The sequence below is a fragment of the Lineus longissimus genome, chromosome 14 (assembly GCF_910592395.1).
Source record: "Lineus longissimus chromosome 14, tnLinLong1.2, whole genome shotgun sequence".
NCBI classification, from domain to species: domain Eukaryota; kingdom Metazoa; phylum Nemertea; class Pilidiophora; order Heteronemertea; family Lineidae; genus Lineus; species Lineus longissimus.
This window is the reverse complement of record NC_088321.1, coordinates 15,318,109-15,343,940: the sequence shown is the minus strand read 5'-3', so window position 1 is coordinate 15,343,940 and position 25,832 is coordinate 15,318,109. Positions and strand designations below refer to the sequence as shown.

Below are 25,832 nucleotides of genomic sequence, written 5' to 3'. Positions count from 1 at the left end.
GATTCGACATGACCATAGCCTCATGTAAGTGGCGACAACTTTCTTCGAAACCAGAGAGGACCACTCCAATCAACGCAACCAACAAGGCTACAAATGTAACAGATCCACCAGTGCGTTAATCTGGTCTCTGTTGCCTGGCAACATGATCATGCTGGGTTGCCAAGCAACCAACAATGTCATTCTGTTCTACATGACACTAGATGCATTGGGATACTTTGTGAGGAGTTGTCTGTTGGCTGGAGTCGCGGGAGGCTGGATGTATCAGGGGAGGGAGGGGTGGCGGAGGTTACAAAACATTATTTACATCTGTACCTTGTACTCCCTCCTTTCTAAAGGCTTTGACACGCTTGCCTCTCCTTGTGGAGTGGAGGGGGGGGGTACAAATTGATTGTTGGATACTGACAACAGGCAATAACAACTGCTTGGTGCCATGAAAAAACATATCCAGCCCAGATTCCATTGATTGTCAGCGCCATTTGATTTAAGGATCTTTCTAGTTAGAGCATTCAGCTTGAATTGTACAGTCACCCATAAATCTAGTTCCTGGGCTCGGCAGGAATCTATGTCAGGACACAGCGGGCAAATCTCTAGCACAAAAACATCACATGGCGACAGAGAAAGCATGGTGGGAAAGCTCATTCGGTGATCAAGGAAGAATTTCAGCGTGAAAATAACATAGATATCACCAAAAATATAAGACGAGAAATCCTTTTTTGCTGCTTACAGTGATGATTTAAGGAATTAACTCTGCACAAGTGAGTCTCTGAACCAAATTCAGGCCGGGAGGGTGGAGCTTATGTTGGCCCAAACCTTAGGCGCTCTGGTTGAAGGTTTGTGGCTGAATTTGAGCTCCACCTGACGGTCCTAGTTTCAGTACAAAGACCCAACAGGTGTTGCTGTCAATTCTATCATACCTTAACTGGTGCAAAAACTAAGCCATGTGTATAATACATGCAATACAGCAAACGAGGTGGGTTTGAAAAGCCTTTAGGCCGGAGATATGATTCACGTTGTGACTTGTCTTGTTTCACCTCTCAATGGTTCACTGACTTCGGCTCTTGGGAAGCACCTTGTTCGTTTGCATGAAAAGTGAACAGTGACATGCTGCATGTGAAATCCTGAACTATATATAAACACGGCCATAAAGATGGCTTCACCAGGCTCATTCATAGAGAAGTTATTTTGTGGGCAAATTTTCAGTTTCAGGTCAAAGATATGATGCATCCAGGCCCCGAAACTTCATTTCACCTCAAACTGAAGGGAATACTAACGGTTGCATTTAGGGGTTGTCCCAAAACTCTCACTACTGGGTTCAACGGCTTCTCACCGCCAAAATAGATGTTCACCACTTATCGACAGTGACCAGCGTTTTGGGGTAGTGCATTGTGCACGCCAGTGCGACACCCGAGTTCTCAGTGATGTGGAAAAGAGTATGGCGTTGAGTACAAAATGACTTCACAGACCACGTACAGCATTGTCGCTAAACTGGCTTGTGTCGGTCGAAGTGAATACTACTCAGGGGATAAAAGGGAATGCAACAACGCTAACAATCTTCTATCGACCGGCTGGAAATGCTAGCTATAAAACACGTGCACTCAAAGAAAATAGGTGGACTATAAAAGAAAGAAAGAACACGACCTCGTTCCCATGTGACTCCGACTCCGAAATCCAAGCTCCACTTTGCTTTTCATTGTTTTGAATAGCTGGCATGGGGAGTTGCACCACCCTACAAGGATTGAACCAAGGAATATTCGTCCATCAGGTTTTGTCAACGACTTGAAACTTGGATATTCGGAGAAAGCTGCATCTGGGAACGAGGTTGGAGTCGAATGTTGATTTCTGGTGCCACTGCTTTATAGGCATCATCGTTAAAAGTCCGTCATTACAGCGAGGTAAAAACATCACCCGTGCAACAACAAGGGGCGGGTTACCAGAGTACACCAGCGCCCCTACAGGGTTCGCAACAGGGAATGTCTGTTTGGTCTAATAGTTATCGCAGGACGCCACAACAAAAATCTCTCATCTGCAAGAGGTTTTACTCGCACAAGCACTGCTAGTGATTGTGCGACATGCAAAATTGACGACACCTATCCAGCAGTGACGAAAGCAAACAACATAGCGATACCCCGAGACGAAGCTAGTCAATTCATTCACTAGCTCCACCTGGTGAAAAATAAAAGAAACAGGACTATACAGAACTGGCAAGCTATAACGATGCTACACTTTGCAAAGAATAAAATTGCCAATTCGAACTTTCAAGAATTGCGCTATCCCTACCTGGCTGTTCGCCTAGAAAGATATAGAATGTATGAGAATAGTGAGAAAACATATTTTGACCGTAATGTTTAGTTCTAAAATGTGACACTAGAGGGTGATACATGTACACATAAGTTTGTAGTGAAGGTTGACAACATCATCATCAGAATCGGCTTAGCGGCCCACACTAGGGCTGAAGCCATTGCCCAGACTTGGGCCTTTGCCATGATGCCAAGACTTGGACTGTTGCAATAATGCCAAGACTTGCACCTTTGTAATAATGCCAAGACTTGAGCCTTTGACATGATGCCAAGACTTGAGCCTTTGCCATGATGCCAAGACTTGAGCCTTTGCCATGATGCCCAGACTTGAGCCTTTGCCATGATGCCAAGACTTGAGCCTTTGCCATGATGCCAAGACTTGAGCCTTTGCCATGATGCCAAGACTTGAGCCTTTGTCATGATGCCCAGACTTGAGCCTTTGCCATGATGCCAAGACTTGAGCCTTTGCCATGATGCCCAGACTTGAGCCTTTGCCATGATGCCAAGACTTGAGCCTTTGCCAAGATGCCAAGACTTGAGCCTTTGCCATGATGCCAAGACTTGAGCCTTTGCCATGATGCCAAGACTTGAGCCTTTGACATGATGCCAAGACTTGAGCCTTTGCCATGATGCCAAGACTTGAGCCTTTGCCATGATGCCAAGACTTGGACTGTTGCAATAATGCCAAGACTTGCACCTTTGTAATAATGCCAAGACTTGAGCCTTTGACATGATGCCAAGACTTGAGCCTTTGCCATGATGCCAAGACTTGAGCCTTTGCCATGATGCCAAGACTTGAGCCTTTGCCATGATGCCAAGACTTGAGCCTTTGCCATGATGCCAAGACTTGAGCCTTTGTCATGATGCCAAGACTTGAGCCTTTGTCATGATGCCAAGACTTGAGCCTTTGCCATGATGCCAAGACTTGAGCCTTTGACATGATGCCAAGACTTGAGCCTTTGACATGATGCCAAGACTTGAGCCTTTGCCATGATGCCAAGACTTGGACTGTTGCAATAATGCCAAGACTTGCACCTTTGTAATAATGCCAAGACTTGAGCCTTTGCCATGATGCCAAGACTTGGACTGTTGCAATAATGCCAAGGCTTGCACCTTTGTAATAATGCCGAGACGTGAGCCTTTGACATAATGCCAAGACTTGAGCCTTTGACATGATGCCAAGACTTGAGCCTTCGCCATGATGCCAAGACTTGAGCCTTTGCCATGATGCCAAGACTTGGACTGTTGCAATAATGCCAAGACTTGCACCTTTGTAATGATGCCGAAACGTGAGCCTTTGACAGGATGCCAAGACTTGGCCCACTGCCTGAATGCCCAGACTTGAGTCTTTGGCACAATCAAGCAGATAGATGTGCATCAGAATCTAAAACCAATTCTTTGCATTTTCTCAGTAGGGAATCTGAAATCTTGAAAATTCTCTCTCGTTCTGCATGCCGTCTTCCATCAAACTTGCGGTGGCTAAGAATAAAATTAAGAAAGGAAAGGGTTAAAGTAACGTTATTCCACCGTGTAACTCATCTCTAAATCGATTTTCATTGCTAGAGATAAAGTGCCCCCCTCCCCCCATTTCCGTGTCCTTGGGTGGGCAAGGTTTGCATGGCTTCATCATGGAAAGGTCTGTCGAAGTGGTACTGTGGAAGCATCAATACCAGTCACCTCTGCCCCGCAATTTCATGCCCATTTTGGCCAAAAATTTTCCCTGCCCTTTAACCTCAAAAAGAGTTACCCTGCCCTTTTTAAATCTGGTCAGAAGCACTATGTATATGATGTCAATGAAGACTTAAGTTACAATCACAACAGTGGAATAAGATCACTCAAGGGTTTCGAAACAGAAAACATGTAAACAAAAGAAAATCACCAGCGCTGAAAGCAATGGATAATAATTTGTCTGTGGATATGCTCGCAAAGCTTAGCTAACTGGCAAAGACATGGTTGGCAGATCAGAAAGTTCATTCAAGAGACCATCATTTAATAGCATTATAATTCACCATCAAACAAATGGGGGTTAATCATTTTAACACCATAAAGAGAGTGACGTGTCCTGATGCTACATATGGCCACACCCTAAGAGAGCCTCTCAGCCCATATCGATCCCCAACCCATAAATCCATATATTACCGATGCCATTGTTGTTACCGTCGTCCATGATGAAATGCTTGTATGAAATTTGAGTCGAGTTGATGAGTACATACACAGAGGTTAAGTGGGGTTAAGCGCCTAACGACCTGAGACTTAAATCGCAGGCGATTGTAAACGCCTGTTTGCAGTGGTCAGGTGAAACATTGGTGTAAGACGGAGTCTGGACCACAACAATTGGTGCACAGTAGCAATACTAGATGATATAATTGAGAGTGTGATCAATGAGAGAGTTACAGTTATGCCCCTGCAAGGCGCTCTCATTACTCAAGTTCGTTGTAGAAAGGCTGGATGTGCAAATGACGTCAGAAACTACATAATGTGCGCAATCAGATATTGTTTTATTATTATACGTTAGGTAACGTAAACCCTTTAACACCATGGGGTATTGTCAACACTCTCTCCGAGGGTAGCACACCTCGCCAAGTCGAGGCTAACCATCTCTCCGAGACTAGGCTAACCACCTCTACGTGTCAACACTAACAACATCGAGTCCAGGCTACCCACCACTCTGAGTTCAGGCTAATCACCTCTCTGAGTCCAAACTAACCACCTCTCCGAGTCCAGGCTAACCACCTCTCCGAGTCCAGGCTAACACAGCTTACAAACAAATCCAACTTTTAAGGCAGTTTCACTTGATACAAGTACGCCTTTCATGACAACATGCGTTAGGCTGGAGTCGTGTTGTGGACCGTGTTCGCGAGAGGATGACACGCCTTTCAGAAGACGAAAAGGCGTGCTCTGAAACTGTTTTGATGGAAACCCAACGACTTGTTCTCGTTTATCTTCTGCGGAGGTGTATTTCTCGGGGAGTGAATAAATGAATTTTGATAGTCGTTGCTAGGCACTCACGCCGTCAATTCATATTAACTCCTACAGTCAACAGTCTTAGATACGAGCGGGACAGCTTTCCAAGAAATCATCGATTGTAACGGACCCACGTGCAATTAAAGTGTGACTCAGCGGGGGGATGCTGTTTTTTTGGATTGCAACAACAGACAGGACATCGAGGCGTTGCCAACTGATGACCAGTGGCTAGATGGGTAATGCAACGGAGCTGGCTATATTGCTAACAGTGTCAACCTGTCATGCTGGCATCCAGAGCAGGAGTGTTTTTGAGACGCCCTGAATAGGGAGCTCTTCATCAAGTAAATCTCAACCTCCGGAAAGAACAAGCTACTCAATGAAGCCCTGAATGCCGCCAACTGACTCATTGGCTAGTCAGGTTATGCACTGAAGCCGGCTATGCTGCATGCAGTGAGAAACTAGGTCATGTTAGCATACCAAGCTTGACCATTTGTGACCCGCTCTACCAAAACTAGGCGCTTGTCGCATCTGAACTTGACAGGTTGATACGGACTTGTTGTTCATTTCCCTATTGTAGACCTTTTGTGAAATGTGACCAAATCAGTTTGTAATAGATTTCACAAAAGGTCTACAATAGGGAAATGAACAACAAGTCCGTATCAACCTGTCGAGTTCAGATGCGACAAGCGCCTAGTTTTGGTAGAGCGAGTCACATTTTATCCAAAATACTGCGCGCTCCATAACAGAGGCCTACCAGAGGCCTAACAGAGGCCAATGAAGACGCATTCAGTTGCACAGCGGGGGAGTCAGTTGACAAGACAGCTTGGCAACAGAATTATGACTCAATCTGCCCTAAGGCCCATATCACATGTGAAAAATACCAGAGATCACCCCACAATGCCCTCGGCTGTTTTCGCGCAAAACAAATTACGATATACACCTACTTTCTGATATTCAATATTTTAACTATCGTAAAGTGAATCTGCGCCAAGAATCAAAGACGGAAAATTATGACGCTGACTTCATGGAAAATAGGGACACACCCAAGAGAGGCTGTATGTACCACTGGTATGGATTATAGATGGAATTGGGTATGTGATATAGCAATGATAGCAATGGAGCAGAATATGCTTCAAGACTGATTTTTAACAGTATCGCAAGGCGGGGTGACACTGACCCATAGTAGGGTACACTGACCCATCGTGGGGTGATAGTGTCCCATACATCTTCGACCCTACAGCTTGAACTATACATGATGAATCTTCTATTTCAACTGAATCACTGCACAAAAAGATGTAGAAATATACCAGAGAGTTTGAACCCGAGAAGATTTTCGGAGTAAGGGCAATTTCATCCCCCCTGTGGGCCAGTTTTCACCACACTTCATACTAGCCAATAGCCAGCATATGATAGTACAAGCTCTTCTTGGAGCTGATTCAAAGTCGTCGAAGAAGGGGGAAAACCAAATCGGCCAATCTGAAACATCTGGATGATTTTTCAATCAACAAGACAGCCAATAATTCGCAGGAAATCGCGACTCATTTCTCATAACTAGGTCGGCCTTGAGTAATAACAATAACGCCGACTCAGGTTGGAGTGCAATCTACACCCATTGACCAAATGTTCCCGTTCGAATGAGTCGTTAACAGGAATCGTCAATACACTTCAAAGAACCGCCATGTTCTCCAAAGCAGACGGCCAATCAGCTCTGCTCAACCAGATGACACAGTTACTCGTAAACCAAGGATTTGGTAACGATCAGTTTCTCGACTTTGCAAGGAATTGGAAGGACTTTCGATGAATTATTGCTTGAAGTTTTTTACCACAGATTCAGGATCAATCAATTACTCAATTACTTCCTTGTACAGACCCAACTGCTTCCTTGCACTCTTGGGCTCATGTCCACCAACTCAATCAGGAAGTACTAACATTAATCCACCTTCCTGGACTGTCTTCAACAAAAAATATATGAGATTCGCTTTTATATTTCTATTTCACCTCTGAAGGTCAGGTCTCAAATTGCTATTGACGCTGGGGTAAATGTAATTTCCGCTCCAGAGGGTATTTGGTGCTGCAAATCACCCACATCCAGGCGCGCTGTGAGTTTTTATCACTGCAGGTAGCAGCGCCATCTGAAAAACATACGTCATAACAGGAACTATTTGCAAATTAGGCTTCCCGATCCCATCACAGATCGATCTCTTCAAGCTAGACTTGAACCAGCAGATGGCAGTCACAGAATCAATCGAGATGACGGATTCATTCTGACACAGCTAGGCCTAGAATCAATGCGCGACAGCAGTCAAGCGCATAAACCCTGGATGTTATCTACTTCAATTCACAAATCGGCACCACCTGGCATTATTTCCGAGAAATTTCCAGTAGCGTCCCAGAAAATAGCGCTCGATACTCACGAGAGGTTCCCCCAGTCACCGCCGCAACATCTGGTGTGTATTCCATGAAATGTACGTCAGAGTCAGCTGGTTCTGTACTTTGTACATTTCTGAGGTGACAGTGGAAAATCTGTCCGTTGTTTTTCTGTACTCATTCCAACTTCCAGATCAACAAAGTTTCGACATCAGTCTGGGCGATGGCACAGAAGATTTCCATGAAATATACGCCCCAGCCCGAAGGTTCCGTCACTTTGTCAATCAGGAAGAACAAAGCTTAAGAAATCATCCATTCTATGAAATGTATTTTGTTCGCCACAGCTGGTGTGTTCTGCCGCCTTGTAAATTTCAGAGGTTATGACGAACCTGTTGTTTTCTTTGCCGTGTCTTCAGGCATATGGCAACAAGTCAAGTCTCTGAAGAAGTCGGGGCAGCGGAGAGTCGGCCTACGAACCCAATTTATGAGCAAAAGGAGATGAGCAACAAAACGTGCCAAATTCTACCGACATGCGGCTGTGATGTCGTATATTTCTGAGGTCATCATTGTTTTCTTTCTACATTTTTCCAGACATTTAGTCAACAAAGTCTTGAAAGAAGTTCCAGTGATGGCAGGTAGTGCCAATGTCCAGAATCGAGGGGAGAATGATGCAAAAGTTATCAGATAATTTAATCCATGAAATGTATGTAAGAGCTGGAAAGTTCCCACAGCTGGTACATTTCAGACGTCCCACAGGACTTTGTTGTTGTTTTTCTGCACGTTTCCAGACATCTAAGTCCACAAAGTTCAAAAAAGTTAGGGCGGTGGCCGGTGTGGTGAATGAGACAGGTTTACATCGAGTGGTGATTAGAGAATCATTGTGACAACGTGAATAATGAACGGACAGCTGGTGTTTGCACAGTGTTGTTCATTTCTGAGATTTGCTGCACAAATTGCGGTAGTTATTTTTTTACTTCTCCAGACGATATGTAGCAAGTGATAGTACAATGCAGTCAGCTAGAGGGCAGTGGCGATAGTATTATAATGAGTACAGTCTGTGTCTCAATCACTATCTTTGAGTACAGTCTGTGTCACAATCACCATTTTGACCACCCCCACTATCCAAGTTTAACACTTCCAATTGACTTCGAAAGTCAACCGAAGGCCTATTGTGTGGATGCACAATCAAGGGTAAATAATGGCAGAGACTCCATCCAGTGGTGGAAGTCTATTCTCTGCTAAGCAGTTGTGTCACCCACAATAGCATCCAAGGTCATGAAGAACACCTCACCCATGACAGGAATGACCGAACTGATCACGGAAACCAATCACCAGACAGGGTTAGCATACTCACAGTGTACACTTCCTATGCAATCAGTGCTAAGTTTTCATAAGGTATCTACCAGGCACGGTACCTGTATCTACCAGGTCGGGAGTGAATGAATCAGCCATTCTTGTCAGATTCATGTAGGAAGTACAACCTCGACCAAAAGTAAATCATAGCCACTGGTTTTTCTTGCCTGAATGAATTCCACAGGTATCCAAGAGCGTGTCCCACAAACTGGGCTGACCCTCTAGAAATGAAGGAAAGACTTAGCAGTAGTGATGGCAGCACAGGACACCATACCACAGCAGATAGAGAGATTCCGTGATTTTCAGTAAATTATCTATATTCATCCCGAATCGGTCTTTCCAGGACAACGTCACCCAAAAATACCCAGATAAGACCGCTTCAGATGAGAATGACCACTGCCTATTTAGTTTTGCCGGAGACTGTACAATACCATGAATGCACACAGGTAGTTCGCTAAAGTATAGCCACGCATTGCCTAGCGACTCGTTACTTCTCAGAGTAGAACGGTAACATGCTTTGGCATTGGCATGTCCGAGTCAATGGAATAGCTTCGTCCCGTTAACATCTCCCAGAACGCAATAAAAGCAACAGTGCAGCCTATGAGAGATACCCCCCGAAACTGCTGAGAGAAACCAGTGACTTGCCTTGAAAAGTCAAGATACATTGCCAGGCTGTAGAAGCCTACCTCATTGCAATCGACAGTTTCCCCTCAATCTGCTGACAGGACCCGGAGTTTCTGCTGACAGGACCCAGAATTTCGTTGTCGAGATGATTCCAGTATGAAGTATGCTCCACACATGTCATTGGCAGTGCCCCCCCCCCCCCCCCCGGGTATTCGGCATTGTCTGGGTGGAGCATACATGTAGATCACAGATTCAAAACTCAGAAAAGACATGAAGCCGAAAAAGCAAGAGCAATGTCTAAGACCAATAGCTCACCCAACAATCAAGGGTTAAAGACTATGTACTAGCAACAACCTCTCTCTGATTAATGTAAGCTCAGTTTATACTGCTCGAGTCTAAATGGCTACAACAATGTTGCCCATCAAAAGATTCAAAGCACAAAATCAACGCGGCGCCTAAAAAGCTAGAAGAACGTCTGCGATCAACAGATCACTCTGTGAGCAAGGGTTAAGACACTGCGACATAACACTGTACACAAGGTTTGTACAAGCGATGCCTTCCTCAGTTTCTACTTGGAAGCACATGATACACACACAGTCCAGTCGCGTTGCTAGTTGCTAGAACAGGATGAGATCTGGTTGGCATGGCAACGACTGGCATTCCCCCAGTTATAAGGGTGTGGTTGTAGTGCTACAAATATCTACCGATTTTACACGAGTTTCGCGTATCCACAGCGACGATTGGATCAATATTTGAGTTCAGGTTTGGGTGACGACACAATTTGGTCTTGATTCGAGAAATATTCGGAACTCTACGCACCAGACGTTGGAAAGATGCGAGATTCTGAATTCAGCATTCATACCGAGAATGCATGGCCAGGAACACATGAAGAAATATAACTGCAATGAGAGGCCCTACTCTCCTGAGATCGCGAAAGATATTTAGAGTCCTAAACAGTCGGAGTAATCCTGAATTTTGGCGTGGCCTCCACCAGAGCTTTACATACTCCCAAGAAGTTCAGGGTACTTGATACATGCTCTTTGGTGCATAGGTTTTGTAAGAATTCCGAGATTCGGAATCACCAACGGCTAACGAAACTGCGGCAGACCCAGTTACATCACAATCGTTCAGATTTACATTTCAAATGTAGACACTGCATCGAATTTACATCCTAGATCTGGGGTACCAAAGCTAGGCAAGAAAATGTATTAATTAAATTTGCATAGGATTTACAGAAAATGAAGCAAAGGCAGGAGGTTCACACTGATCCAAGTTAACAGTGACGCATACAGAGAAATGAACTGCAAAAACACCCCAAAATTCGGCTCTAGTTTTTGAGTGGCTGGGTGTGGTGATGTGATGGGAGAGGTCAGCCTTGTGGTCACTTCACCATCCAGACATCATGACGTAACACCATATCTGAGCAACCTCCGGATGTGACATGACGCAACCCTCTAGCGACCCCAATAACGAATTGCAAGACTGATGCTGTAGAGCACACACTTGTGACCCGCTCTACCAAAACTAGGCGCTTGTCACATCTGAACTTGACAGGTTGATACAGACTTATTGTTCATTTCCCTATTGTAGACCTTTTGTGAAATGTGACCAAATCAGTTTGTAATAGATTTCACAAAAGGTCTACAATAGGGAAATGAACAACAAGTCCGTATCAACCTGTCGAGTTCAGATGCGACAAGCGCCTAGTTTTGGTAGAGCGAAGCGCCTAGTTTTGGTAGAGCGAGTCACACTTGACAAGTCTCACGCAGTGGTCTTGATGCAGCTCTTTTCAAAGACCCACATCCAAAGAAACAGTCCATTTCTCTGCACACAGGGAGAAACACATATGCACCATTATGACACAATATTCACATCAATCACCAAGCGGTCAAAATGCAGAATCAAATGCTAGAAGACAAAATTCTACGACCACATTCGTAATTTTCAAACTAGGGTCAACTCAAATTATGCACAGATGTAAATATTTTAGGCAAAACTTGTGTTTTTAAACACTTACTGGTGTGTCAAAAACACCTTTTGGAAACGCAAACATCATTTTAAATCATTTTTACGATTTCTTCAAAACTCACCTCATTTGCCGGATCTCGGTACGGGATTTTGAGTGTGTCCATAGCTCGTATCATTGAGTTCATGGCCATAAAGATGTTTTGGTACACAAGTTTTATAAAGCTGCGTTTGTCCTCGTCTGAGTATCCTGAACCATGGATGATTCGCATCTGTTTGATGAATGTGCTTTTACCGGATTCACCAGTACCTGGAACAGATAGGAAAGGGTTAAGAGGAACATAAACTGGACAATTCTAGCTGTATTTTGGTAGTAAACACCATCAAAGGCTGTATTCACCCACATCCATGTATCACAATCAATGGATCATGCGCATGTATGTGCTTTTACCGGATTCACCAGTATCTACAACAGAGAGGAAAGGGTTAAGACAAACAAAAATCTGACATTTCAAGTTACGTTTTGGGACTGAACACAGAAAGGTTGTGTTCGCCTTCATCCATGTATCCTAATCCATGAACGCATCTGATGAATGTGCTTTAACCAGTTCACCAGAACCTACAATTAGAGGTAAGGACTGGGACCAATAGGAACAATTCAATTCAGCGCTCCAATTCTACAATCTACCGCCCGGTAGAAAAACACACCAGGCAAATGCCCTCAACGCCCTACTTCTACAGCCCCATTGCCAAGTAGAAGAACACACCAAGCACCAATCAGGAAGCACCGATGCATAATACATGAGATACGCTGGGCAGGTGCCATTATCGTTATTTTTGGCGACCCCTTTCGAGCCGAGCTATATTTAGCATCGCCCATGCCATAAATAAATTTAGTATTTTGACTGCCGCTTAGCTGGAGATCAATGGTATGACCTGGGACAGGCTGGGTTCTCAGTAGGAAGAGTGACTGCAGTTGACCTTATCAGGTCAAAAGATCATCTTGGCTAAAATGAACATTTCAATGCTTAGGTAACCAAGAGTCGACGATTAAGAGAAAATACGATATTGTTGGTAAAGGAACAGTTTGAAGTGTCAGGAAAGACCAAGGTCAAGTACAGTAAAACCTTCCTTTATAACAGACACCTCTCAATCAAGGAAACCTCCCTATTAAGGACACCAGTTTTGATCCTAAGTTCATTGTTTCCTTTCAATTTGGGCACAATCAGTTTTTGGGAAATAAAATATGACAAGGGAATGTCAACTTGATTGGAACAAGTTCACAATCTCGGAAAGGTCATCAATTGACAAAAAGATTGCAATCGTTCAATGGATTTACATATAGTATAAATTATGATCAAACTATGTCATTTCCAACCAGATATCATAAATTTCGACAACTATAAATTCAGTGCTTGTAAAGCTAAAAGTACAAATATCAGGAAGGGCATCACTAAACATACATTCATTTTAATTTATTCAACAACAACAACCACTTCAACCTGCCCGCATGACGGGTAATTTGCCAGAATACCCCAGTCTAAAAATAACACCCACTGCCCTAATGTTGCTATTTTTAAACATACGGTGCCTGTGGACCATAAATACTATATGTAACAGTAGCGCACACAGTCTTATGAAACGAGTACATCACAGTTAGACGAGCTATTTTTAGAGCCGCGTATCCACGGTACCCCATCTTTGACGTCATCGCAAGCCCCGATGGACTTACATTGTACACACTCCTTCAGGATCGAGCGAGGACGGATAGATTGGCTCCTTGGTAACCAAGTAATTTCATGGGGACGGCAGACGATATTTGCGAGCTTGGAGCATTGTTTACATTTTAAGGGCGGTGGGAATGTTTGGAGAATAGGAGTTGAGATGTGTTGCTTAGATTTCAGGCATGTCACGCCTTAGAGTACATGAGCTGACTTGTCTTGCTGCGACTTGATTAAACAAAACATTTTAATTTCAACCGTTGAAAAATAGTAGAAAATCCCTTTAAAGTTTAAATAGCAGACTATGTCTACCTCTCTAATCAGGGACTGCGGTTATCGTCCCAAACAGGTCGGTCTATCTGATTTGACATCTCTAATCAGGACACCTCCCTTAAGGACAGTCAGCATTTGCCGGTCCCAAGGGTGTCCTCAATAGAAGTTCTACTGGATATGATTTGTTACTGTAATACTATTGATTGCACGAGAACATCACTTCAGTTTGTTCACCATTTCTCATGATCATTGTCTGATGATTCCGCACATCCATAAATGGGCATAGCAGCTCCACGTCTGTTGGGTGGAGTCCGTTTATTATATGTGCACCGGTTTCTGTACGAATGCCAAGAAATGATCTGTTTTTAACAACCAAGATGAATAATGTTACACGGTTGAAAGATTTCGTGTAAGGTAAGTACTAAGATGGTACAATGATAGCCTGCCCTTGGTACAATTAGTCTATGTGTGCTGAAAGATGAAAATGTTACACGGTTGAAAGTTTTTGTGCAAGGTAAGATGGTACAATGATAGCCTTGGTACAATTACAACGTTCATGATACAATATCATTCCCTTGGGGCCCTACTAGTAAATTGTACAACACACACTGTATGCGTTGAGGGACGTCCTGTACAAAAGGCGTATATTAACGGATGCCCGGAAACTGGCTTAATAGCATTCACACCGTAATTTGTCACAGACCCCTATACATGTATGTATAATGTACATGTCTCACATTTTGTAGGATGACCTACATTTTAACCTTAAAGAGCAGACCTACCTATCACCACTATGGGACTAGGTTGGTTGGTCAATAAAATGTCCACTTTATGAGCATAGCAAATATATGCGAACCCAAAAAAGGCTCTTGAAAAGTTGAATGAGTCACACTTGGCGTGCTTGGCACAAGCAGTTACAGTGCAAGTGTAGAAGTGTCTTGCTCAAGGTGACAAACAGTGAAGTCCTGTAACCAGTACACAGTCATTACATATTCCGATTTACGATCAACTATACTGATTACTGTAACCGGTGTACAGAAGGACTACAATCTCCAATCATGGCCCAAAAAAGGTCATGAATTGACGAAATAAGTGCCATTGTTCAATGGATTTATAGTTGAATTTGATCAGACTACGTCATTTCTGATCAGGGAGTGTAAATTTTAACCCAGTGTACATTGCACCACTCTTCTTTAGAAAGCTAGGCTTATTGTTTTCAAAACAGTCTTACAACAATTACAGTATTTGATATTGCAGCACCAGGACAACTAAGTGCACTGCCCAAGGACACATGACAGACCTCCCTAAATGGTGTCTACGGCCATGGCCCATTTAAAATTCATCGGCAGTTGGCATGCATACAGCAATCGGAGCAAAATACACAGTACCCGATTGAAATAATTTCCCAGTGCAAAATCTCAACCACCACCAACAGCTGTGTACGTTTATGTGGTCATCATGTAAGGCTCTGGTATGCCAACATATGCGTGAACACAGCACACAAACATGATTCACAACGAATGAAGGTCTTGACATGGGTTTGCATGAACAAGGCATGTCCATGCTTCTGTGCCAAAAGCGCGTACCCAACAAGCAATTTATATCGCAGCTACCTGTGGCTATGATAACTGCTGCATGTATGTGCAACAAAAGGGTGACAATGCCAGTTCCCTGTCCAAGGGTGAAGACTAACATCGTCCCCCATCCACTCGCATGGGGTGCTGCAGTATAAGGCAAGCTCCCTGGGTGCTAAGTAGAGCAGTATGTTAGCCAGTAGTTAGCGCTAAGATGCAAGGGTTCCGATGCAAGCACTCCACTATATTCTATACAGACATTCACCTCTCTCCAGCTCTATAACCAGAAATGATAAACAAGCCAGGGGCAAAACTTGATTAATAAGGTCCATTAACCCCCCCCCCCCTCCAGGCCTTCCTGCAAACAGGCTAGGGTGGAGTTCAGAATATAACACGTTATTCATGTTGACAAACAGTCGTAAGATAGGGGGTACCATGGCATCACTGGTACCTTCACAACAGCGTAGACTGGCAACAACCGTATCAAATATGAATATACATTGTATAACGTTAATTCACACACCCAACGTCTGTGTCTTCACGATCACATACAGACCAATGAAACAATGTCGCATGTCCTTCATGCATTCGACCATGAACACTTAAGAAGTTCTTAGTGTTTCTGCACTCAAATACCATAGATCACGGGGTATCTACTCTAATCCACATATCAGGAATTTATGTGGAAAATCACTGTTACCTACACTATACATTGAGGAATACACATCCATTCAAGTTATCTACCAAAAGCAGCCATTTTTGTTCGAGACAGCAAATTTTGGTCCCCATAGGGCTTCATTCCGATGTAAATAAATACATTGTGCACATCGGGATTTGTTATTTATAGCCATAATCATGCTGGCTTGAGTCCCTCTCAATATCGAGGGTGACAAGGTTGTGATATTCTGACAAGAAGTGGATGAAAACAGTGATTATTTTCAGCCAAAATATGCTAAACATAAAATGACTGGACTGCGGACGGCCATCTTGGATTGGAGAACGGCCGATCGAAACAGCAGTACGGCTGCAGAAGGGTCGAGAAAAATAGGTTTTTTCATCGCTTTCTGCACCAGATATACAACATCGAAGACATCCAGTATATAGCTGAGATTCTTATGACCACATAGAAACAAGCAAAATACACAGGGCTGGCGCAGATTTGATATAAAACAGCACCGAATCAGCGATGTTATTTTCGCCATCTTGAAAATTTTGATTCAGACAGCAGATTTGTCTGCGATACACCACAAAATCAAAACAAATTTTCACCACGATAACCGAGATATTTTACGCCGAAATTTCGCACAGTACCTACCGAGTAGTAATAGTTTGAGTTCCCGTCTCGCATCTTTTTTATCCCTACGTAGTTGTTTCTCAATTTCTTGGTTTATTCGCTTTTGCTCAAGCGCCTCTTCCGAAAGGCAGCAAGCCATTTTGAAAAACGAAGATGGTAGCACTCAGAATGTGCAAAATGGTCCTCCCGTCTGAAAAAGGGTCCGTAAAAATCCTTTCGACGCCACTGTGGTTTAGAGGGGTATCCTTTGGCCCTGTCGAGCTTATGTAAACACGGCCGGTTGTATTGTACAGCCGGTTTTCAATGCCTTATTCACAGTGTAATCAGCCCGAGCCTGGGTGTGGTGTGGCAGGTCAGATAGCGTGCGCCCTCCCTCCGCAAAATTTCACAAATTTGTCAAAGCTTATGAAAAACACCTCAAAATACGGTGGCCCATTAGGGACATCATGTTTTTTTTTAGATTCAAATACGATTTTTTTTTCTCGAATTTTCTCCACGGAATTAAGTATTTTCTCCGCGGAAATAACATTTATCTCCACGGAAATAAATACTTTTCTCCACGGAAATAACATTTATCTCCACGGAAATAAATACTTTTCTCCACGGAAATAAATACTTTTCTCCACGGAAATAACATTTATCTCCACGGAAATAACATTTATCTCCACGGAAATAAATACTTTTCTCCACGGAAATAAATATTTTTCTCCACGGAAATAACATTTATCTCCACGGAAATAAATACTTTTCTCCACGGAAATAAATACTTTTCTCCACGGAAATAACATTTATCTCCACGGAAATAACATTTATCTCCACGGAAATAAATACTTTTCTCCACGGAAATAAATACTTTTCTCCACGGAAATAAATACTTTTCTCCACGGAAATAAATATTTTTCTCCACGGAAATAACATTTATCTCCACGGAAATAAATACTTTTCTCCACGGAAATAAATACTTTTCTCCACGGAAATAAATACTTTTCTCCACGGAAATAACATTTATCTCCACGGAAATAACATTTATCTCCACGGAAATAAATACTTTTCTCCACGGAAATAAATACTTTTCTCCACGGAAATAAATACTTTTCTCCACGGAAATAAATATTTTTCTCCACGGAAATAACATTTATCTCCACGGAAATAAATACTTTTCTCCACGGAAATAAATACTTTTCTCCACGGAAATAAATACTTTTCTCCACGGAAATAACATTTATCTCCACGGAAATAACATTTATCTCCACGGAAATAAATACTTTTCTCCACGGAAATAAATACTTTTCTCCACGGAAATAAATACTTTTCTCCACGGAAATAAATATTTTTCTCCACGGAAATAACATTTATCTCCACGGAAATAAATACTTTTCTCCACGGAAATAAATACTTTTCTCCACGGAAATAACATTTATCTCCACGGAAATAACATTTATCTCCACGGAAATAAATACTTTTCTCCACGGAAATAAATACTTTTCTCCACGGAAATAACATTTATCTCCACGGAAATAAATACTTTTCTCCACGGAAATAAATACTTTTCTCCACGGAAATAACATTTATCTCCACGGAAATAACATTTATCTCCACGGAAATAAATACTTTTCTCCACGGAAATAAATACTTTTCTCCACGGAATTAAGTATTTTCTCCGCGGAAATAACATTTATCTCCACGGAAATAAATACTTTTCTCCACGGAAATAAATACTTTTCTCCACGGAATTAAGTATTTTCTCCGCGGAAATAACATTTATCTCCACGGAAATAAATACTTTTCTCCACGGAAATAAATACTTTTCTCCACGGAAATAAATACTTTTCTCCACGGAATTAAGTATTTTCTCCGCGGAAATAACATTTATCTCCACGGAAATAAATACTTTTCTCCACGGAAATAAATACTTTTCTCCACGGAATTAAGTATTTTCTCCGCGGAAATAAATAATTGATTCCGCTGATATGATTGGTCCTGCATTTTAGAGGACGAGGTCAAGGTGAAACTATTAACCCTTAAACCCCAACCTTGCGGTAGGCTCGGGAACCAAGCTGTACAGGCGCTGCCCGCTGGAACACGAGGCCGCTTGTCAATCCCGTTTGACATTGTCAGATCTGACTATACGTGTATAGTGTTGGCATGAAGACTGTGGAAGATGTAAGTAACACGATGATTGTCAGATTTGATACGTTTTGAATCATAAAAATGCAGTTGGTAGCATCTTTGTAGAGTGGCCTAGTATCAGTGAAGAAAACGGTACGTGGAGACCCACTGCCGATGTTATGTATAGCTAGCTACTGCGCGCGATAGCTAGCTATACATAACATCGGCAGTGGGTCTCCACGTACCGTTTTCTTCACTGATACTAGGCCACTCTACAAAGATGCTACCAACTGCATTTTTATGATTCAAAACGTATCAAATCTGACAATCATCGTGTTACTTACATCTTCCACAGTCTTCATGCCAACACTATACACGTATAGTCAGATCTGACAATGTCAAACGGGATTGACAAGCGGCCTCGTGTTCCAGCGGGCAGCGCCTGTACAGCTTGGTTCCCGAGCCTACCGCAAGGTTGGGGTTTAAGGGTTAATAGTTTCACCTTGACCTCGTCCTCTAAAATGCAGGACCAATCATATCAGCGGAATCAATTATTTATTTCCGCGGAGAAAATACTTAATTCCGTGGAGAAAAGTATTTATTTCCGTGGAGAAAAGTATTTATTTCCGTGGAGATAAATGTTATTTCCGCGGAGAAAATACTTAATTCCGTGGAGAAAAGTATTTATTTCCGTGGAGAAAAGTATTTATTTCCGTGGAGATAAATGTTATTTCCGCGGAGAAAATACTTAATTCCGTGGAGAAAAGTATTTATTTCCGTGGAGAAAAGTATTTATTTCCGTGGAGATAAATGTTATTTCCGTGGAGATAAATGTTATTTCCGTGGAGAAAAGTATTTATTTCCGTGGAGAAAAGTATTTATTTCCGTGGAGATAAATGTTATTTCCGTGGAGAAAAGTATTTATTTCCGTGGAGAAAAGTATTTATTTCCGTGGAGATAAATGTTATTTCCGTGGAGATAAATGTTATTTCCGTGGAGAAAAGTATTTATTTCCGTGGAGAAAAGTATTTATTTCCGTGGAGATAAATGTTATTTCCGTGGAGAAAAATATTTATTTCCGTGGAGAAAAGTATTTATTTCCGTGGAGATAAATGTTATTTCCGTGGAGATAAATGTTATTTCCGTGGAGAAAAGTATTTATTTCCGTGGAGAAAAGTATTTATTTCCGTGGAGATAAATGTTATTTCCGTGGAGAAAAGTATTTATTTCCGTGGAGATAAATGTTATTTCCGCGGAGAAAATACTTAATTCCGTGGAGAAAATTCGAGAAAAAAAAATCGTATTTGAATCTAAAAAAAAACATGATGTCCCTAATGGGCCACCGTATCAAAACCTACAAAAACAAAAATGTGACCCAAATAATACAATTTTCTTTAATACAGATTGATTTGCATTACATAGCTTTTACAGTTCTTAAGATATAACTAAAAATATAATGATATCGCAGGGAGACGAACCAATCTGTACAACAGCCAGTATCAGCTCTGGCATACTATTATGGGCTGTACGATGTAACTCTGAGGCTGGGAGTGCATTTATAATGAGCCGGGTTATTCTGATAGTTTGATTTACATACATTTCACTGGGCAGAAACTGTTGCTAAGTATTGCTATGTCATTCGAATAAACTTACTCTTTTTTCAGTTGTGCAGACCATTTAATTTTGACCACATGATCAATTTCACCAATTAGGCCAATTAGGGATAAAGTGAATCAATTAGGGCTCAACAAGATTAAGCTGTACCGGGCCTTTAAATCAATTGTAATGCTTAAATGATTAACTGAGCCTTTAAATCTAAATTGGAAGGCTGGGTTGGCCTTTAAATCTTAATTGAGACGATGTATGATGTTATGCAGGCCCGAGTATGGTCCGAACTCAATTATTTGAAAGACTCTGATATTACCTAATTAAGCTTCAGTGGCACGTGACTGCATTGGGCCTTTATTAAGTCTAAGGTATTACCTCAGAGTAACCAGACTGTCTGGTTACCTTAAGGTATTACAGAAACACGTTCAAAACTAATAGGCCATTTTCCAGGGGGGGGGGGGGGGCAGTTTTCTGTCACTTTGCTAAAAGTAAAAACTCATTGTTAACGCAACTCCTCAGTTTTAAGAACCGAACTGAAATTTATTATGTCGCGCGAACCTTGCCCTTCGGTAGCCCCATTTGAAATGTGAGCAGAAATAAGAATCCATGACCACACCCTCCCGGCCCCACCCACATTTATGCAGTCTTCTTCCCATCGACTTTCTACATAAGGTTATATTGTTATTGTACGAACATCATCATTCTCCTCACGACTTTTTTTAGAAATCGCTCGATATTTCGTTTTTAGTGCAAGAATTATTAGTTTTTATTAATTCTTGTTAAAGGGACAACTCGGGTATGAGATATGTTGGTTTTTCATACAAAAATGACTTCCAGCTGGGCCGTGACTTCTCCAGACAGGATAATTGAAACGTCATTGAACTGCAATAAACAATGCAATGGAACTGGTTGTCACCATAGGACTGCCTCGTAACACCGTCCCGCTACCTCGTTCACGTGATACTACTGGTGGCGGCGCATGGTGGCAAGCAGAGTCATTATCATCCTGGCCAGGTAACTACCAAGTTGTCCCTTCGACCCTTTAATAGAGAGGTTTCGAAGCATTTATGTCTTCAAAGACTTCAATAGAGAAGCTCCAAATATTCTCCTCAACTTGTTCGCCTTTAGTAATTCCTGTTTAACACCTTCAGCGCCGAACCACGTGGATCTGGGTGGCCTAAAATCCCCTCCCCTTTGAGCTGGTTGTCGGAGTTTCATGGACTTCATGAAAGAACTACGCCATCGCCATCTTCAGGGCAAGATAGGAACTGAAAAGACAAGAAGAGGTCTTTCCAGTTCTTCCCATGCCCTGAAGATGGCGATGGCGTAGTTCTTTCATGAAGTCATTTAAAGTTCTGAACTACGCCATCGCCATCTTCAGGGCAAGATAGGAACTGAAAAGACCAAACGGTACTATCAGTTCCTATCTTGCCCTGAAGATGGCGATGGCATAGTTCTTCCATGAAGTCCACGAGACTCCGATTACCAGCTCAAAGAAGGGGGATTTGGGCCACGTAGATTTCTGGTTCGGTGCTGAAGGTGTTAAGGTGATATCGGACGACGCCCACTTCAGAGAAAAATATCTGTAGATTTTGTTTTGATCAATCCTCATACGGTACACTAATATGCAACCTGTAATTTTCCCTCTGCCAGCTGGAATATCCATAGTCACAGTGCAGTGGCAAGCAGGTCTTTTTTTAAATACTTCAAAATATTATAAACAACTTGAATTTCTGAGCTGACATTTCCAGGATATATTCGTGTTACTGTCGGGAAGTTGTACACAAAATGATGTTAAGATTCAATCAATTTGAAATCAAATTGTAATTTTCCCTCTGCCAGCTGGTGGAATAACCATAGTGGCTTCAGGGTAATATTTTTCAATACACATGTACTTCAAAATATTATGAACAACTTAAGATTCTGAGCTGAAATTTGCAGGATATATTTGTGTTACCATCAGAAAGTTGTAAACAAAATTTCGTTGAGATTCAATCAATTTGAAATTACTTGTAATTTTCACTCTGCCAGATCAGATTACAATGTACATGTATATACTTGTTACACATACACCCTCGGGACTGACAAGTGCTGTCCTTAATAGAGAGGTGTCCTGATTAGAGAGATCAAATTGAATGGAAACAACCAATTTGCGACCAAAACTAGTGTCCTCAACAGAGAAGTTGTCCTTAATAGAGAGGTGTCCGGTAACAGAGGTTCCACTGTTTATGTATCGATGACTCGTCACTGATTAACGATTTCTTGTGTTGATGAATCGCTTGAGGAACGCCCAGCTCACAGAGGTTCCGCAAACACAAACTCGCCCCAGTGAGGAACGAAATCAGCGCCTCTAGTGTCAAAATCGCTCCCGGTACGCTGCACGCACAGTCACGCAAGGATCAGAAATGCATAGTGTGGGTTCGACAATAAGATTTTGATTTATAGTTCGCATCTTTAAAAACGAATGCATGAAAAAAAAGTGCAAATTACTATTATTTACCTGTTTGGGTTTCTATGAAAAGAATTCTTATGTTTTTCTCTTTGACTATTAACATGTTCTTAAATTTACGTTCAACTTTTTTTAACGCAAGAATCCATTAAAGTTGGGAAAACACCAGCCAATCAATTAGGTAGTGGCGCCACATCTACTCACTAACTGTAACTAAACTCTTCACACAATTATTGCGTGGAAGATAAGAAAGTACCGTAGCCAAGGACGCGAAAAGATGCCAAAACTTCAAATAAAGTGTAAATAAAGTGTTATTTTACAGTATTCAGTGAGGTACGTGAGGTTGATTTACGCTGGTCACCATTTGGTGATATTTCTAGTGCCGTACATGTCGGTTTTGTTGGCTGTCGGGCTGAAGGTCATGTATTTTAGCTTGATTGCGGAGAACTTTTTTCATACGAAAATTTGTCTTGGTCGGATTGGACAAGGCCTCATGACCCGATTGGGTCTTTTCGCGATTAGGTCTTTTCAGATTTCATAGTTGTTGAAATTTAGAGTTGAGACTTGGAAGACTTGGTTCGATTAAGATTTCTCATTCTATTTTTCTTCTTTATACAGTGGCAATTACAGAACAAAATATGAGTCGAATCAAACTTGTGGAGTCGTGTGATCAAACCAAGAAGGCCGTTGATCACATCCTATCCCATGAGGCCCCAGTCATTGGCGTGACCATCAAGAAAAATTATACGACAGGTAGGTTGGTTTGGAGGCAATCTCACATCACAAGCTACTGTCTACATGCACTAGTACATCAATGGTTTTTTTGGCCTGGCCAGTGCATGCCCACCCCCTATTTCCAGCTCCAGGATTCTGCCCTTGATCCCTCTAGCTGTTTCCAGGAGGTCATTGCACAATGATGTTCTATTTGCAGGTCAGCTTGTACTAGTCCAAGTGGCGACGTCTAGTGGCCGAGTTTACATATTCGATATCAAAGATGTGACGAATAAGAATATTATGATCAATGGTGGCCTTCACAGGTTGCTGCAATCAGCTGAAGTTACAAAGGTAAACAAGTCTTGTCACTTTCTCATGGCTGAAATTGCCTTCAAAATCATTAAAAATACATTGATACATCCCTTGTTTATGTCCTTCCTCACTCATCCAACTGTTACACACCCTTTCCACGCCTTTCAGGTCATGCACGACTGCCGTAAAGACAGTGCTGCCCTCTTAAAACAGTTTGGTATTCACCTACGCAGCGTGTTCGATACTCAGGTGGCATATTCTCTCGTCCTGGAGAAGCAAGGACTGCAGGGCCGAATGATCAGCCTCTACCACCTTGCAAAAAAATGCTCCGTCAACCAATCAGATGTCTGCTTTCCGGAAGAACCCAGCGACTGTAGCGTATTTTGGTCACAGCGGCCTTTGCCGAAAGACTTGCTTAAAACACTCAGCGCGGAGGTCGCTGCATTGTGTTTGATGCTTCATGGGAAACTTTCTGCGTAAGTGTTTTGATTGGTTGATGCCTGAAGTTGGCTATAATTAAAAAGGCCCTGTCCTGATTTCCAATGATCAAAAACTATTAACTCCCGACCCTACTGACTGTTCATCTAAAATCCCTAAAAAATATTGGTGCCTATGCTAATCCGTTACAGAAATTTTCGATCCGACTTTCTAGTAATACCATTCCCTTCTTCATGGCATTTAAAGCATTTCTTGTCTTTCAGTCATATCGAGAACTGGAAAGTTATGTCGGATCAGTGCCAGGCGTACACTCAAGCCTTGATCAAACCCAAGAAGGGGAAGAAGCAAAACTATGCAACGCCAAGACGTACGGACGTACCAACACTACAGTTCAGCAAAGATCAGGCCATGCTGATTAAGCAGAGTCACGCAGAGGGTGTGAGTGCAATATAAGGGGTTAATTAACCCTTAAGAGCTGTGGCAACGAGGGACATTTGCACAACATGATTTTGTGCAGACATAAAACTTTCTTGCCAAAACAGTATTCTTTTCAGTATTTGATGTCCAGTTTGAATTTGAGAGCTAAATCTTGTTAGTTTGTCTCTTCCATTAGTTGGTTTATTGTCAAGATGATGATCATCTGCATGATGTGATCATGCACACATGTGACCACGGATAGGTAACAAAGTGATCATGCATATGATGTGAGCGTGTTTATTGCCAAAATGTGATCATACATTATGCCAACATGGTGAAGTCATGGATTTGTCAGCATGATGTGATCATGTGATCAGATCATGTGATCATTGTCTCAATAACAAATTACAGATACTCATCGAAAATATCGAGGTATCTTTTTGAGTACAGATCTCAACTTTTTATTTTGTACATATATTTTTTCCACAACTGCAATATTTGTATACATATATTTGTGTGATAGCTAACAGTCTATTTTGCTATTGTATTTACTCAAAGTTTTACACTCGTTTTATCTAGATTCTTCTGCTTTTTAACACAACTTGTATTTGTTTTGAAATAATTAGGTGTCAGCTTGTTAATTTCAGTCACATATAAAATATATTCTGCGATATGTCTCTGCCAAAATCTTTCCAAATGTGTTTTTGAATACTGTGCAACGCCAGACTGTGACAAAGTGACTGCAATATACTCAACTAGTGACACGTGTGTTTTCAAATATACTCCGTTTGTGACTAATCTGTCTTCAGACGTTTAGATTCTGACTAATGTCTTTTCAAATGTACTCCGATTGTGAAATAGACTCAGATTGTGATGCATGTCTTCCGATATACTCAGATTATGTCTAATTTGTTTGAAAATATACTCGATTTGTGACTTACCTGTCTTCAGATATGCTCAGATTGTGATGTTGTCTTTCTGTGATGAATATTCCCCTGTGATATATATATATATAATTTGTGTTGCTTTTAGGCACATCCATAATAAAACTTGATCTCATGTACACAATGTACATACTTTGTTAGTCCTCTTGTTTACTGTAAACCATGTAATGTTCTCGAAGCTGAAAGTTGGTGAATTAACCCATTGTCACCTTCCTTAAACACCGTCTGCTTCCAGAGAAATTCCTCCCAGGTGCTCTGAATGGCCTGCTCTACTCAAGTGTTAGTTAATGGATAAATGAACGGTTAGCAGTATGTCGTTGGACTGTCACCAGAAAAAGTGCATATATTGGGTGATATGAATAAAGGCTAGCAAATGGTTTTACTTCAATTTTTGTACAGAAAGGCCAAG

At 41.8% G+C, this 25,832-nt stretch overlaps 2 protein-coding genes across 3 annotated transcripts in view; one reads left to right on the top strand and one right to left on the bottom strand.

Annotated features, from left to right (window-relative positions):
• Positions 1–16,783, bottom strand: part of LOC135498869 (guanine nucleotide-binding protein G(q) subunit alpha) — a 32,765-nt gene extending 15,982 nt beyond the window's left edge. Inside the window, exons 1-3 of one of the 2 annotated variants that reach the window (XM_064789368.1) lie at positions 16,454–16,783; positions 11,696–11,880; positions 2,278–2,289 (exon numbers count right to left, since the gene is read on the bottom strand). In XM_064789368.1, the coding sequence (XP_064645438.1) occupies positions 2,278–2,289; positions 11,696–11,880; positions 16,454–16,571 (315 nt within the window). In that variant the 5' untranslated portion in view covers positions 16,572–16,783. The remainder of the gene's footprint in view (positions 1–2,277; positions 2,290–11,695; positions 11,881–16,453) is intronic. The other variant, XM_064789369.1, reaches the window with a different exon arrangement.
• A 6,069-nt stretch (positions 16,784–22,852) lies between these two features.
• Positions 22,853–25,537, top strand: LOC135498901 (piRNA biogenesis protein EXD1-like). Its single transcript, XM_064789418.1, has 5 exons — positions 22,853–22,931; positions 23,217–23,351; positions 23,530–23,663; positions 23,793–24,100; positions 24,326–25,537. The coding sequence occupies exons 2-5, from the start codon at positions 23,237–23,239 to the stop codon at positions 24,513–24,515; spliced, it is 747 nt and encodes a 248-aa protein (XP_064645488.1). The 5' UTR covers positions 22,853–22,931; positions 23,217–23,236; the 3' UTR covers positions 24,516–25,537.
• The last annotated feature ends 295 nt before the right edge of the window (positions 25,538–25,832 follow it).

What these genes read in the sequence shown, in the direction of transcription:
- LOC135498901 (XM_064789418.1), top strand. Translation starts at nt 23,237, where the DNA reads ATGAGTCGAATCAAACTTGTGGAGTCGTGTGATCAAACCAAGAAGGCC. An exon ending in AATCAGCTGAAGTTACAAAG is followed by an intron (nt 23,664 to 23,792) that starts GTAAACAAGTCT and finishes CACGCCTTTCAG; the next exon opens with GTCATGCACGACTGCCGTAA. An exon ending in CTTCATGGGAAACTTTCTGC is followed by an intron (nt 24,101 to 24,325) that starts GTAAGTGTTTTG and finishes CTTGTCTTTCAG; the next exon opens with TCATATCGAGAACTGGAAAG.